The 15,085-nt window shown below is 38.7% G+C and overlaps 2 protein-coding genes across 2 annotated transcripts; both read right to left on the reverse strand.

Annotated features, from left to right (window-relative positions):
- Window positions 1-315: 315 nt before the first annotated feature.
- LOC128743163 (tRNA modification GTPase GTPBP3, mitochondrial) lies at window positions 316-3,517 on the reverse strand. Its single transcript, XM_053839688.1, has 3 exons — window positions 3,444-3,517; window positions 3,195-3,371; window positions 316-1,534 (listed from the first exon to the last, which is right to left on the reverse strand). The coding sequence occupies exons 2-3, from the start codon at window positions 3,307-3,309 to the stop codon at window positions 318-320; spliced, it is 1,332 nt and encodes a 443-aa protein (XP_053695663.1). The 5' UTR covers window positions 3,310-3,371; window positions 3,444-3,517; the 3' UTR covers window positions 316-317.
- Window positions 3,518-10,646: 7,129 nt separating this feature from the next.
- LOC128739868 (uncharacterized) lies at window positions 10,647-11,601 on the reverse strand. The gene is made up of 3 exons (XM_053835368.1): window positions 11,570-11,601; window positions 10,891-11,346; window positions 10,647-10,827 (listed from the first exon to the last, which is right to left on the reverse strand). Exons 1-3 carry the CDS (start codon window positions 11,599-11,601, stop codon window positions 10,647-10,649), a joined length of 669 nt encoding a protein of 222 aa, XP_053691343.1.
- Window positions 11,602-15,085: the final 3,484 nt, after the last annotated feature.

A 15,085-nucleotide genomic window follows, 5' to 3' on the forward strand; every position in this document is an offset into this window, starting at 1 on the left:
GTTTCCTAATTACCCCGGAAAATGAAACTACTCTATAACTAGAGGTATATAGTTCAAATAATTACATTTCGATTTTTGTTAAGATGGATATCCCGGCAGTACTAAAATCATATAAATTCCAAAAACTTACATTAAAATTACAAAAATCGGAGCTGAGTAACTGAAAACCAAATTATTACATTAACCAAAAAACTAAACTGTCATCTCATTGAGTATCAATTACCCACTGATTTGATGTTGGAAGGCTATGAAAGGCCTCGGAGTTAGGTAAAATAAATTTAACCTCTATTCAGGTTCAGTTGCTAAAACCTCTAACTTTATTTGCCAATACAAAAACTGCTAAATATCACATCCAGTATTTCCTCGGTTTCTATTGATCCAGTGATTTTTCCTAAGCACCTTGTCGCACTTCTTAAATGTTGAGTTGCGATTGCCAAATCTATGTTTGTTCCTTCATCCAAATATTGGCAGTATCTTTCCAAAGAATCAACGCACTGTTTCAAATGAGAACGATGCCGCTGTTGGCTTAGATTCGGATTTTCTTTCGTTGGATTACCACAGAGTTGCTGCAAATGGGAAGATATTTCTCCCAGCACTTCACCGAGTCCGGTTTGAGCATGGCAGGAAAGAAGCTTGATTTGAGTCATGAACTGTAGAGTTTTTATAGTTTGATCCGAGATTAAATCAGTCTTGTTAAAGATCACCATAAGTCGCTTGTTGGTAAAATCGTTCTTACAATATCCAAGTTCATTTAGATAATGTATTAAATATTGATCTATACTACTGTCAAACATTTGCAGATATTTCTCTACTTCTTTGGAGTCGATAACAACTATTATGAAATCGGCTGACTGAACATAATCCTTGGCTTTCAATATTCCTTCCTGTTCGATAATGTCATTCGTGCTTTTCCGAAGGCCTGCAGTGTCGGCTAGTATTACCGGATAACCTCCAATATCGTGATAACTTTCGATAACATCTCGTGTTGTACCGGCAATATCGGTTACAATAGATACTTTTCGATTACTAATAAGATTAACAAAGCTGCTTTTACCAACATTGGGTGCTCCAATAACCACTGTCCGAACCCCAGTTCTCAGTCTTTCACCTCGCCTATGATCATCTAAATGGGAACGAATATCCGATATAAGCGCAGTTACTTCTTCTCTTACAGTGTGCAAAACATCATCACCAACATCTTGATCTTCGTGAAAATCTATGTAAGCTTCCATGTGGGCGATACATTTTACCAATCGCCCTCTCAGGCGATTGTATAACTTGGACAGCTCACCGCCTGCCTGCAGAAGTGCCTGCTTCCGCTGAGCTTCGGTTTCAGCATCGATCAAATCGGCCAAACCCTCGACTTCTGTCAAATCCATTTTTCCGGCATAGAATGCTCGCTTAGTGAATTCTCCCGGTTCAGCCAGCCGCACTCCGTCCATCGATGCCAGACTATCATACATGGCACTGATTACAGCAGGTCCACCGTGAACATGGAATTCGACTGAATCTTCCCCTGTGAAACTATTCGGACCTGGAAAAAGTGAACATCGATTTAATTTGTCATTTTCTTTCAGAAAAACTACAAGGTATACAGCCCTAAAGGTTGTACGAAAGAGTGACGTAGGACTATATCAGATCATTAGATCAAACACTAATGTAAACTGCATTTCTGGCATATGTATATTTATAAGAATCTGTGAGTGCCATTGTTTAAGTGAATGTTTAAAAGAGAATAGCAAATTATTCAGATTCAATTGCTCATTGAATTCAATGGTTTCTTTGAAAATACGAGGACGGGGGTTCATAAGTACCAGAGATTTCTTTTAAAAATCACTTGTGTGCATCATAAAGGTTGAAATAGTAATGAATGACCAGCCAACAATTATTAAACAATAGCCAACAATTGTATTAAATAGATTATGTGTAGCTTGACATGTTTCAATAACCTTACTTTAATTTACTTGTGGCCTTTAAATACAAACAAAGCACGTTCAACGCAAATAGGATGTGCCATTCGAATGTCCTTCACTTTTGACATGGATGACAACAGGCACCTAAGTTAGCAGCGTCGATTCACTGTCTTTTGCTTCGAGAAGGTTTTACTAGTTTACTTTCACAGCTTACCGCTTATTACATAGCAGAAAATATGGCACATACGCAAAAGTATCTGTTTTACTTGTATGAAAGTCCCTATCTTCCTACCACAGGGGTGAGGTGTCTCAAACCATCATAAAATAAATACGTGCCTGCAAAAACCCCCACATGCCAAATTTGGTTCCATTTGCTTGATTAGTTCTCGAACTATGAGAAAATTTGCATTTCATTTATATGGGATCCCCCCCTTCTTAAAAAAGGCAAAGGTCCTAATATACCATAGAAAATTTCATGTTGTATTACCCAGGTAACCAATAAGCATTTCCAATGCAATTTAAATGCAAGCCAATAAGCATTAAAGTTGCCTTAAATGCTACTTAAATGCTATTTTGGCAAAATATGCGGCTACTTTACTGCTAACACTCTTGTAGTGCTGCCAATGCTTATTATTAGCTAGTTAGCGACTAGAAGAATTTAAATAGAATTGTGGATGCTAATTTACAACAGTTATGCAGTCAAAAGGCTGATAAACAGCAACCTGCAATATAAAACGCCAGAGATGCTAATAAACGATTGATTTACTGCTTATACTAATGCTTATTGGTTACCTGGGTAAGCACATATACAACATGGAACATAGTACAAATTCTTAAGTTAGACTTTTTACGTCCTTTATATTACGCTTATCTTTCTCTTTCCTATGTTTTATTTTCTATTTCTGTCTCTCTCTCTCTCTCTCGCAAGTTTCTTAATTACAATGCCATATGCAGTTTTGAACGTTACCGAATCTATTTGTCTATTGACAACATTGTCCTCATCTTAGATTATAATGTAAAATGTTTCAGCTATTAGTCTAATGTTATGCTCAGTTATTTTCTCCACGATTTTGGAGAAGGAAACCAAATTTTTTCATAAATAAATGGAACAACATAAATCAAAGCCAAGGCAGTCGGCGGTACAGGTTTAATCCAACACACCATTGTAACAGGTCACGTTAATAAATTTGACGAAGCTTCCCTTTTAGCTTCTTTGCTTTGAGACTATCATTTAGCGAGGAACAAACGTGATTTTGCGCCGCAACAATTAACTATACACACCTGGAAACCAGAGTATCAATCCTCGATCAATAATTTCAGCCGTTTTTGCATGGTAAATCCGTTTTAAGCAAACTTTTCTCGGCAACGGAAGTTCATTGGATTTTGTTTTTTGCATAATAACATTCCCACTTGCTTCGCCCGAAACTCTTATCACCGCAACACCACATTTGCCGGCACCTTTGGTTAAATTGGTTATTCGATTGTAGAATAAAATTATTCAAACAAATCTTATGTACTTCATATAATTACCGGAAGATAGCCCAAAAATTGTAGATCTTGAAGAGAAAAACCTTTCATTTAGCTTCTGCAGTGGATACAGCAACCGAAACATCTTCAACACCATAATGTTTTGATTTGTGTGGTTTTGTTTACAATCACCCGGGATCCCAGATATGCAGATTTATCTGCTTCAAATTTCATATATAGGTACATTTCAATTTGGGGTTTTCACAGATTTTGTGCTAATGATGATACGATTGAGTTTTCGAAAACCTTTTCCTTATACGTGTGGAATTTTCCGAGTGATTGTGTCGAAATAAATGAGAACCATTTTCGCAATTTTGAAGCAATATTGGTGTGATTTTGGCTATTCGTGTAACTTTATAAATGTCCATATATATTTGGCATCTCTGCAATTTACTAACAGCTGATTGAAAACACACTAAATTTGTGTTAACCCGTCATTACATTAAAATAACTAAAACTGCTTTACTGAGAATCAAACGAGATTTAAGTTAAATAGAGAAATTCTCTTCAACAACATTCCAATTCCATGCCCAGAAATCTTCCATGGTCTGTTAACATGCGTATGCCTCGAAAAACTTATAAAAATTGTGCGCTTGTTTTCCTACCGAAACACCAAAAAGACAATTTAAATAATTGGAGGGTTAATGCATGAACCAATTTAAAACTTCGGCATCGAAATTAGTTCACTAGAGCCACCTATGCGGAAGAAAAAACTATGTTTCATCACCTTACTACGGGTTTGAATCTTGTCTACTTGGTTCCAACCGTGTATCCCTATCTACAAGAGAGGGACCACCTGGGATTGCTTTTGTGCACCAAACTGTCACTGCAAACTGGGCAAGCTTGAAAAGAAAACGAAAACAATCAACCTGCCACTGAGCTGGCTTCTCGCTCAGGTTCCAATCCGATACATTTTGATAAACAACGATCACATCCTACGAGGATATAAGAAAAGTTCATATTGGTCATATTTTCCTTCTTCTTCTTCTGTAAAAGTGTGAGGGCATTGTCATTGAGTTCCTTGAACGCATTTTGGACTACTTGGCGCAATGTATGCAGGACAGGAAGTAAAGATTCCAGGTGTGAAGCAAAACCACCCTGTCAAGAAGGCTGGAAGGCTCCTAGCGGAAGCTGATCCTTGAGCCCATACACAAAACGACAAACATTACAACATAGCATGGCACAGCATAGCAAGTAGCAACAACGTCCCTCTCCCGACCAAAGCGAAAGCTCTGGGAAAGAAGTTGTGTGCAAGTCCGGCATTGTTATCCTTTGTCTTGCACACAAGTTTGCGTACAATATTCCAATGGCAAGGAGCTTTCTGTTGATATTTTACGTTGGTGAACCGTAAGATTTCTTTATGAAAAATTATAAAAAAGAATCGCAAATTTATTTCGGCTGTCGAACTAGATTCGACGTTAGGGTTGCCAAGTGGCCGGTTTTTGGCCGGCCCGACCGGTTTTTCACCTGCAAAGCCGGTGGCCGGTCAATCCTGCAAAAAGGCCGGTTTTCTGACACATGAAGCCGGATTGGTACTTTTTGCCGGATTTGTTAAATTTTCTGATAAATTTGTTAGCAATTCTGAGTAGTGGATCATTGAAGATAGCCAGTTTTGCAGTGACAATACTTTGCTTCTGACGGTAATTAAATTGTCCACCAGCATCAGAAGCAACTAGTTGTTATCGAGCCAATAGTGCAGTAAGCTAAAGCTGATTTTTCATATTTCTTGTCTTAAAATATATTGACTGAAGTTTTTGGAGCGTCTTAGTAGAATACGAAACCTAAAATTAAAAAAGAAGAAAACTTATCCAATTTAATTCTACTATGTATATTTTATTCACGACAGATACGTATTTCGCCTACGACTTGCCGGCTTCCTCAGTGTCTGTTTTCGATCTCGAAAACAGTTCAAAGACAGACACTGAGGAAGCCTGCAAGTCGTAGGCGAAATACATATCTGTCGTGCATAAGTTATACATAATATAATTAAATTGGATATGTTTTCTTCTTTTTTAATTTTAGGTTAAAATATATTATTTTGGTTAAAAAAGTTGGTTATTAGCCACGTAAGATTATTCCCATTTGTACTTAAAATTACTCAAAATCAATTAAAATATCCTACTCTAGATTAAACGCTAAAAATATAACTAAAAATCGAGTTAACCTACTATTTGTTGTAACCGGATAAAAGCAAAAGATATGCGGTATTAACTGAAACGTGGCCAACTTATATCTCTTCTTAGTCCTAGAAGCTGAAATTAAATATAAATTTCTGGAAAGAAGAATGACTAAACGTAAGCTATTAAACACAATTTGTATAACTAAAATCTATAGCTTCTATATTATCGCAGGATATAAAAACATAACCTATTGCGAATCTCGGAACATCCTCTTTCTTCTCTGTCATCGAAAAGTAACAGCCTGAAACTGAAACAACCAAAATGGCTCTTTTGTGTGACCATTTTCCATTTTCTGCTGCAAACTGATTCAAATGAGCGGCACGTTGATATCACGACGAGCAATCGAGTCAATCAGGCGAGTAGAGCGGTCGAGTCAAGCAGCTGAGTCGAGCAATCGAATCGAAATGTCGAATTGAGCATTCAAATCGAGCTGTCTAGTCGAGTAGTTGAATTAAGCTATTCAGTCAAGTAGTCCAGTCGAGCTGTCTAGTCGAGATGTTTAGTCGAGCTGTCCAGTCGAGCTATCCAGTCGAGCAGTTAAGTCGTGCTGTTAAGTCGTGCTGTTAAGTCGTGCTGTTAAGTCGAGCTGTTAAGTCGAGCAGTTAAATCAAGTGGTCCAATGAAGCAGTTGAATTGACCAATCGGGTCGAGTGGTAAGTCGAGCAGCCGATTCGAATAACAGTGCCGATTCGAGTTATCAGTTGAGTTGAGCTTAGGCGAGTAGTTCAGTCGAGCTGATGAATCGAGCAGTCCAGTTGAACAGTTGAATCGAGCAATTGAGTCGATCAATTGAATCGAATAGTCTAGTCGAGCAGTTGAATTGAATAATCTAGTCGAGCAGTTGAATCAAGCCGATCGAGCAAGTAGTCCAGTCGAGTAGTGTACTCAAGCAGTTGAATCGAGTAGTAAGTCGAGCGGCCGATTTGAAGAGTCGAATCCAGCAGTCGAATCGGGCAGTTGAGTCGAGTAGTTCAGTCGAGCAGTTAAGTCGAGTAGTTCCATCGAGCAGTTCAGTCGAGTCGAGTAGTTGAGTTGGATAGTCCAGTAGAGCAGTTGAATCGAGTTGAGCTGTCAAGTCGAACAGTTAAATCGAATAGTAAGTCGAGCAGTTGAGTCGAGTAGTTCAGTCGAGCAGTCAGGTCGAGCAGTTCTGTCAAGCAGTCGAGTAGAGTATTTGAATTTAGCAGTACAATCGAACAGGTGAAGTCGAGTAGTTGAATCAAGCTGTCCAGATAAGCAGTCCAGTCGAGCAGTTAAATCGAGTAGTCTAGTCGAGCAGTTGGGTTGAGTAGCTAAGTCGAGCAGTGAGATCGAGCAGTTGAATCAAGCTGTCCAATCAAGCAGTCCAATCGAGCAGCAGAGTCAAACCAAACAATCCAGTCGAGCAGTTGGGTCGAATAGTAAGTCGAGCAGTCGAGTCAAGTAGTCCAGAACCCATTGCTACGAAAACATGACGTCCTGTCAAGGGCCTGTTTATAGTTACCGCTAAGCTTCTTATGACGTACTGTCAGAGATCTGGTTTTGACTACAGACAAGGCTCTCATATACGTAGGAGAAGAATAGTTTCAGAACTGACGAACTGACAAGACATATAGAAGAAAATCCTTTAAAAACCATTGTCCTACACATTTTGCTTGCACACTAGCACCCTCTGTTATGCATGTTGCGGAGTAGTTTGCATTTGCAGGGTTTTATGCTGCAGGATTTTTACATTTGTATGGTTTTATACTGAACACTCGCGCACCGCGGTGTGGCCATGTTGCGAAACATACTTTTTTGAAAAATGAGTGATTTTTTATTGGACGATGGAATTAACTCGAGTGTCTCGTCTGTTTGTCTGTGGTTTCAGTTTACCATAGAAATACCGATGACAACAAGGAGGAATTCAATACACAATTGGATCGTGAATACGACCGTTGCGCTGCCCAAAACATGATATCAAGATCGTCATCGGAGATTTTAATGCTCAGGTCGGCCAAGAGGAGAAATGCAAACTGCTGATTTGAGGGTTCAGCGTACACCCGCTGATCAAAGAAATGGGCCTAAGGCTTCTCGGCTTTGCCACCTCCAAGAGCATGGTCGTACGTAGTATCTTCATCCAGCACATACTCCTGCACAAGGGCACCTGGAGGTCACCAAATCAACCAGAAACCCAGATCGACCACATTTTGATCAACTGTCGGTTTTTCTCAGACATCATTGACGTCATATCCTATCGAAGCGCTAACCACTGACGAACTGACATGACACATAGAAAAAAATCCTTCAAATCCATCATCCTACGCATTTTGCTTGCACACTAGCGCCCTCTGTTATGCATGTTGCGTAGTAACTTATATTTGTAAGGGTTTATACTGTGGGTTTTTACATTTGTACGGCTTTATACTGAAAACTCGAAGCTGTTTGTCTGTGCACCAACGTTGACTCGGACCACTACTTAGTGATGGTTAAGAAGATGCACCGAAAACTCTCCGTGGTGAACAACATTCGGTACCGACGCCAGGCTCGATTAAATCTCGTGCGGTTGTAGCAGTCAGATGTCGCCTAAACTATGCGCATCCATTCGAAGCTGAGCTGACGGAAGAGGACAAGTTGGACGAAACTCCTCTCGTGAGCTGTTGGATCACAATCAAAACAGTCATTAGCAGTTTAGTGGAGAGCTCCATCGGGCACGTGGCACGGAATCCGCGGAACGACTGGTTTGGCGATTGATATAGGAGGGTGATGGATGAGGATACCTTAGCAGCACAGTTTTTATAAAGTAGTTACAGTAACTGCTATATGATACAAGTCATTACTAAGTTATTTAAACTAAATTTGGTAGAACCGTGCTACTTGGGTAACGTTGTGCTGGCGGCAAAGATGCACAGTGCTACATATCATAACGTGGTAAAACACAGATAGAAGAAAATGTAGTGAAGCCAAATCTTTCAGCCCAGTAAACCATTTGGTTTGTATATCTCAATTACAACTGAGATATACGAAATCGTATCTGAACGAAAAAGTTATATTTCACGCCATATAAGAACATATATGTACCAAAGTGGAGGCGATATACATGTGAAAATTTTGACAACTATTTGTAATTCAATTTAGCGTAGTTTTTATAACACGCAACTAAATACTCCTGAATATATGATTAAGATATAATCAAATATTGCAATCGTCTATACTGCTTTATAATTCACAGTCATGAATTGTATATGAAGACACGCACGACTGCAAAACAACTTATTGTTCACTTCGGTTTGACATACTCTAATCATTATACAATTCCAATGTGAAATTGACATGAAAAAGATTTAATGTGCACTTTCTATTACGATTTTGTGTTATCTGGGAGGAGAAAAAGTGCTGCATGGAAAGGCAGAAGTATGTGAATTTGAAGCGGCTGTATCGTTCTCTGGAAATGCAAAATTTCTGCCAGAAACTGAACGGATCTCATGAAGGCTTTATGGTGCGAGCCAAAATGTCTCGGAATAAGAATGACAATATTTTGACGAGCGTTCCTGGGGTGACCAAGAGGTGGAAGCACTATTACCGTTCTTCATGCCGCCTACAAAGTGCTGTCCCAAATCATTTTCCTCCGATTATCACCAATTGCGTACATATTTGTGGAAATTTATCAAGCCGCTCACGTTGAAGGACGGTCAGCAACGGATCAAATATTTGCATTGCGGCAGATCCTCCAAAAATGCCGTAAAAACAGAGTTCTCACACAAAATTCGTTCGTTGACTTCAAAGCTACATATGATACCATCGTCCGAAACAAGTTATGGAAAATCATGGATGCGAATGGCTTCCCCAGGAAGCTTTTCAAACTACCGACCATCAGTATGCCAGATTAAAGCGCGAAACAGAAAAGATTGGTTTAAGGGTAAATGCGTTTAGAACAAAGTACTGGCTGGCCGGCGGAACCGAGGCCGACCAACGCCACTTGGACAGTTGTGTCCAAACCTGTTGTGACGATCTCCGGTGACGACACCCCAAGGTTAAGCGCCGACCCTGAAAAGCAGGATTGGCACCAACGGGAATACAGTAATACAGCCTTAAAATTTTTATTTGAGCACAGACTTCAGCATTAAGGTATTTAGGTTTGTGACCCAAACAGCAATGGCATCAAAAGGGCGAAATGGTTAATACCTTGCGTTGCAATTTCTGCCTACTCTTTAAAATGTAAGCTGCCTTAGTTTTAAGTTTTTGTGATGATTTTCTTAGGCAATTATGCTGAAAAAGTGAAAGAAGGGAAGAAAGAAATTGAGCGGCATACCGACTATCATAAATGTACTCTGCCGACCGTGTAGATAAGCTCCCAAATTGTTAATCGCTAATAACATTATGTGTTGCATTACATTAGCGTGTCATTGTCATATCCAGCAATTTTTGGTCCTACATTCTTAAATGAATTTACCCGTAAATTGGTTGAAATTAGCTAAAACATGGTTAAAACTACTCAAAATGCCCTTAAAGAGTACAAAATCAGATTTTGAGTAGTTTTTCAACCAAAAAATTGATAGTAGGAACTTAAAAGTGCGTTATTTGACACAGAGAATAATTCAATTATCGGTTGCAAGTAGCCAAAATTAGTTGAATTTTTTACCCAAAATTTGAGTTTGTACACTTTAGGGCGTTTTGAGTAGTTTCAACCAAGTTTTAGCTATATCCGACCTATTTACAGGTAGAATCATTTAAGAGTGTACTCAAAAGACATATACAGAAATCCCTCGAATAAGGCGATGAGTGGTGCTCTAGGCCTACCGCGATATCTCAGCTGTTCATTAACCAATAAAGTTGATTCTTGGTCATTGATTGGGTTATAGAAGATACTAAAAATGTACCAAATTAACTGTATTGGTTAATGGACAACTAAGGACTTAGCGTGGGCGTACACACAACCCACCGCCTTATTCGGAGAACTGCTGTATATTACAAGGAAAAGTTAAGTTGAAAACGGTTTAATTCTTAATAGATATGGACACTCTGTAAAAATTACGATGTCATCGTTTTTAATAAACTTCAGCAGTTTTTATCGTACTTTGTTTGATTCAATATCCTTAACATATATAGAAATATCATTGAGAAACGAATTTCTGCACTTTGGGTACAGCAAATGACAGTCTGTGCCCGATTTTCCTAGTTGTTCCGCAGTTTCATACTTAACTCTCATGGTGCGTTCGTTGTGCTCGAACGACTTATGTTCGGAGGGGCTAAACAATGAAAAGAATCACATCATTAGGGTTTGCAACACAAAACATTTGACATATTCTTACCTCAAAATGAAATAAATTATTTCTGCATATAAATTTTCCTCTATACTATGAAAAGGACTATGAGCCAATTCGCAAACACTTTTCACCAAACAATCTTCATCGTAACCAGCAATTTTCAAACCCTCATCCAGCGCCTGGTAAACGTCTCCGGCGCTCAAATGTCTTTTGGATCGACGTTTTCGAGCAGCTCTAGCACTGATGACCTCCGTCGGCAGAACACGTCCTTTGATGACGCCGGCCATCGCCCGGGCCCAGGTGGGAAAGCTATAAAAATCTTTCAACCGATAGGGTAACCCATAGTTCACCTGAAATCCTAGATTAACACCCAATCGTCGATACGGATATACTTTTTTCGGTGTGAACAGCGGTCCTCCTGAACTTAAACATATCGACAGTTGCAACGTGGTTTGCGGCGGATACAGTAATGTTCGTTCCTGGCCGACGTCTCGTGATAGACTTTCATTGTAAGAATAACAATTTACGAAAAAAAGTAAATTAAAGCACAACACAATAATGACATTCCACAAGAGCAAATCCATAATACTGGGTTTCACTTGTAACGAGAAACTCCTTGACAATGGTTGATGGTCGTACTGGAACGTGCGTGATTGAATTGCGATTAGCTTTTATTAGTTCAAAAGTGTGAACGGGATTGTACGCGTGGCCTAACGGAGCTCACCATCGAAACTTTCCACCTTTTAGTGACACCATTTCGCTTTCAAGCATTCGATTGTTTATTATAATATTTACATGTTAAATCATTCAGTATTATTCAGTAGCAGACTCGTAGAAAGTTTGGACGGTGGGTTCGGGCACCTTTCAGCTGCTGATGATATTTCATGATTTACGTGTTTGATTTGGACATTAAATTGATCAGTTAATGCGTTTTGATTGAAAGCGCAAGTCATGCTTCGTATGTTCATCAGTACTTTTCAAGCCAAGCTTATAAGATTCGGTACAGAAGCTACATAATCACGTGGCTTCTCTTCATGTAGCTTTTTCTTCTGAACTCATTACTTTAAACACTTTTCGGTAAATAGGCGAATTCACAGTGTTCTTCGTGTAGCCGAGCTTCAATTTCTTCTAGTACCAAATAGTTGATGTAATATCTTCCTCTTATCCAATGTTAAATGCTAACTAACTTCATGAATCATGAAGGATTCAAGTCTAGAGAACACATTCGTATACCACAGTTCTATAAAAAAAAATTAAAGCTTTCCGATTTTGTGAAATTGTGTGTAAATATTCTATTTCGGAAAAATTTAGACCCGTCTTTTTATTTGGTACTTAGATGGTCTGCTTCTGTTTAAAACTGTCTGTCTGTTTGTTTAAATATTGAACTACTAAACCGATTTTTGAAAGATATTTTAAAGAGTTTTTATTAAAACTACTGCATTGAAGCTCAAAACTTTTCATAGTTACAACATTTAAAAAAAAATTTTTTTTTTTCAATGTACCATGAAATTTATGAAACCAACCATGAACAAATAAACACAAAAAGGACCCTATCTCTTATACTTTTCATTTGTAAAGTCGAGACTTATTTACATAACATATCTTAAATTCGGACAACTGTAACTGTAACTGCAAAGTTTAGTTATAGAATTTACCTTCCTATATGTCTCAGCTAGAGTTTTGACTTGTATCTCTTTTCCTGCAGTCAAGCATTATCTGTCTATACGACTAGTATTTTGTTGTTCAGCAAGAAAGTTTCACCGAAATCGAAACTTTCGACTTGGTCGAGCCATCTAGCAAGATGAGTTTCTCTGTTTCTGGTGCCGGAGGGATTGATGATGATAACCGTTTTCACTACACTATCGTCCGGCATCCGTACTACGTGTCCAGCCCACCGTAACCTACCGTCCTTTGATAAAATATCTCCAGGTAGAGCCCGTATCTCGTGACTAATGCGCGTCCGCTGCTCTTCATTTTCACGTTCACTTCCGCACACGGCAAGGGCGTATGTCATCCGCGAGTAACGTCCCAGCATCAAGTTCTTGAAGAACTGTGGGTCTAATAAGGATTTTGAACATTGTCAGATTTGTACACCGCAAGCTTCTTGGTCGTAGCGTTTAGCGAAGGGTAAAGTATTCCCGATCACCTGCTCGAATGCAATGTTGGATCTCCTTACTTGGTTTGTTATCCACAGTCACCAGCGTTCTCAAAAACACGAATACATCTACCACTTCTAGTTTGTCGCCGCCAACGATTACCGTGCGCGTTTGTCTCCTTTGAGTCTCTATTTTTTCATGTATTTGGTCCTCGACGCATTTATTTTAAACTCAGTTCTAGTTACCTCCGCTTTAGGTCTGGCGTAGCCTGCTTTAGCCGTCGCAAAGTTTCTACTTATGGCTATAATATCGAAGAGATCCACGAAGTCCAGGAGTTAGCTACCTTTACTAATGATGGTCCAGACTCAGCTAACGAAAACACTCTCAAATAGCTTACTATTACCTAAAAGAAAGTGACCTTGTTTACTTTTTGTCACATTTTTCAGTAGTTCACTAGGTTTTTACTGTCGTTAGTACCCATTTATTCAATCAGTGCTGTGGCGGATCTGAAAATATTAGAAGGCTTTAAACTAACGTCTTTCATAAATAGCAATGATTCGACAAAACAGGGTGATTCAAACAGATCTGAGCGTATTGTTACCCATTTCGAAAGAGTAATAGAAATTAGGTTAAAATAATAAAAAAAATCCTTGCGACTCCAGAAAATAATCCTGAAATTAAAAATAAATAGTAGGTATAAATGGTTTGAAAATTGTGTGTAGCACAATTAATGCTACATTGCTACGGTAATGGTAAAACTAGAAATAAACCTTATGTAAACTAATAATAATGATTATTTCTTGGACCGCACAGCCAAAAGTGACTTTTACATTTCTTGAAGTTTTGCTACGGTTTGAGGCTGTTTTGCCCTTTGGAAAATCTCTGGTACAAAATTCATAATTTTTGTGTCCTTCAAACTCTTCGAAAATTTGCCCTATCAAGCAATTTGTGGAACCTGAAAGAGCATGTATGTAAACATTAATTAAGGAAAATTTTCAACGAGTCGGTATTATCGACCCTGTTTGCGAACAAAATAAGTAAAACCAACATAAACAGGATCACTGGATCACTTTTATGCTATCATGCTTGTTAAAGAATTATTCACACGGTATTTTTGGAGCGTCGGACGTTATTTTCACCGCGTTATCATCTGTTTCTGAATCTGAAAAGTTGAAAAATTCATTGCAGCAAAAAACTCAATGAGATTTCAAGCACAAGAAATTTCAACCTTGATCAGAAGCGCCGAACTCACATATGAATTTCTCTCGCTATTATATGCGATGTCTCTGTTGCTAAGCGATGTGAACCAAATTCAGCTGTGAGTATTTTGCTTACTTCTTCCACAGCTGGCATTTCATACAACGAACCAGAGAGCGAAAGGGAATTAACCACCAGAGGAAATATCAGCAACGAAAAAGCTAGCACTCATTCATGAATTAAGATGGCAAACAAATTGGCAGAATTTACATTTTTCCTTCGCGGGAATCGACATTTTCTTAACTAGAAAGTAAAACGCCTAATAAGAATTAGATAAACATGTAGTTTAAATGTGTGTTTTAGTTTAACTTATTTATTTAGACGATTTTAGAGATTTTAACGATTTATTTAGAGATTCATTCTCTTTCGCTCACTCACAGTTACGTATCGCACGAGAGAATCCCTATGCTGTTCAACAACGAATTTGTATGTATATGTGTATAGCTCCGGGTAGCAGTTGAAGCAAAGCAGAATGTGATCAAGCGGGAAGAAATACGTGTGAGTTTTGTGCTTTTTGCTATGCAAACAGAAAAACTCACGCGTGAGTTTTTTTGCATAGGATCAAGTTGACATGATTCACAGTTGATTTTGATTTTTGATGAGTTTTGAGATTTCGAGTTTTTATCAACACTGCCGCTCAGCACAAGTTTGATGATCCAGAGGAAGTAAAGATGCAGAAACTTTCATAGTTTGCCAAGAAATACATGATTTTGCCAAGAAATACATCATGTGGCAAACGGAGTGCGCCGTTCGTGACTATCGGGACTGTAAACGGGCAGATCTACCTCAAGGAGTGTTTACAGAAGCATCTGTCTTCTCTGTCGAAGCAATACGAGGGTCCTACGATCTTCTAGCCGGATCTGCCTCCGTGTCAATTATCAAATGCC

The sequence above is a fragment of the Sabethes cyaneus genome, chromosome 3, assembly GCF_943734655.1.
Source record: "Sabethes cyaneus chromosome 3, idSabCyanKW18_F2, whole genome shotgun sequence".
Taxonomy (NCBI): domain Eukaryota; kingdom Metazoa; phylum Arthropoda; class Insecta; order Diptera; family Culicidae; genus Sabethes; species Sabethes cyaneus.

What these genes read in the sequence shown, in the direction of transcription:
- LOC128743163 (XM_053839688.1), bottom strand. Translation starts at nt 3,309, where the DNA reads ATGCAAAAAACAAAATCCAATGAACTTCCGTTGCCGAGAAAAGTTTGC. An exon ending in ATTGATACTCTGGTTTCCAG is followed by an intron (nt 1,535 to 3,194) that starts GTGTGTATAGTT and finishes CACTTTTTCCAG; the next exon opens with GTCCGAATAGTTTCACAGGG.
- LOC128739868 (XM_053835368.1), bottom strand. Translation starts at nt 11,601, where the DNA reads ATGGTGTCACTAAAAGGTGGAAAGTTTCGATG. An exon ending in AAAGGTGGAAAGTTTCGATG is followed by an intron (nt 11,347 to 11,569) that starts GTGAGCTCCGTT and finishes TTACAATGAAAG; the next exon opens with TCTATCACGAGACGTCGGCC. An exon ending in ATAATTTATTTCATTTTGAG is followed by an intron (nt 10,828 to 10,890) that starts GTAAGAATATGT and finishes TTCATTGTTTAG; the next exon opens with CCCCTCCGAACATAAGTCGT.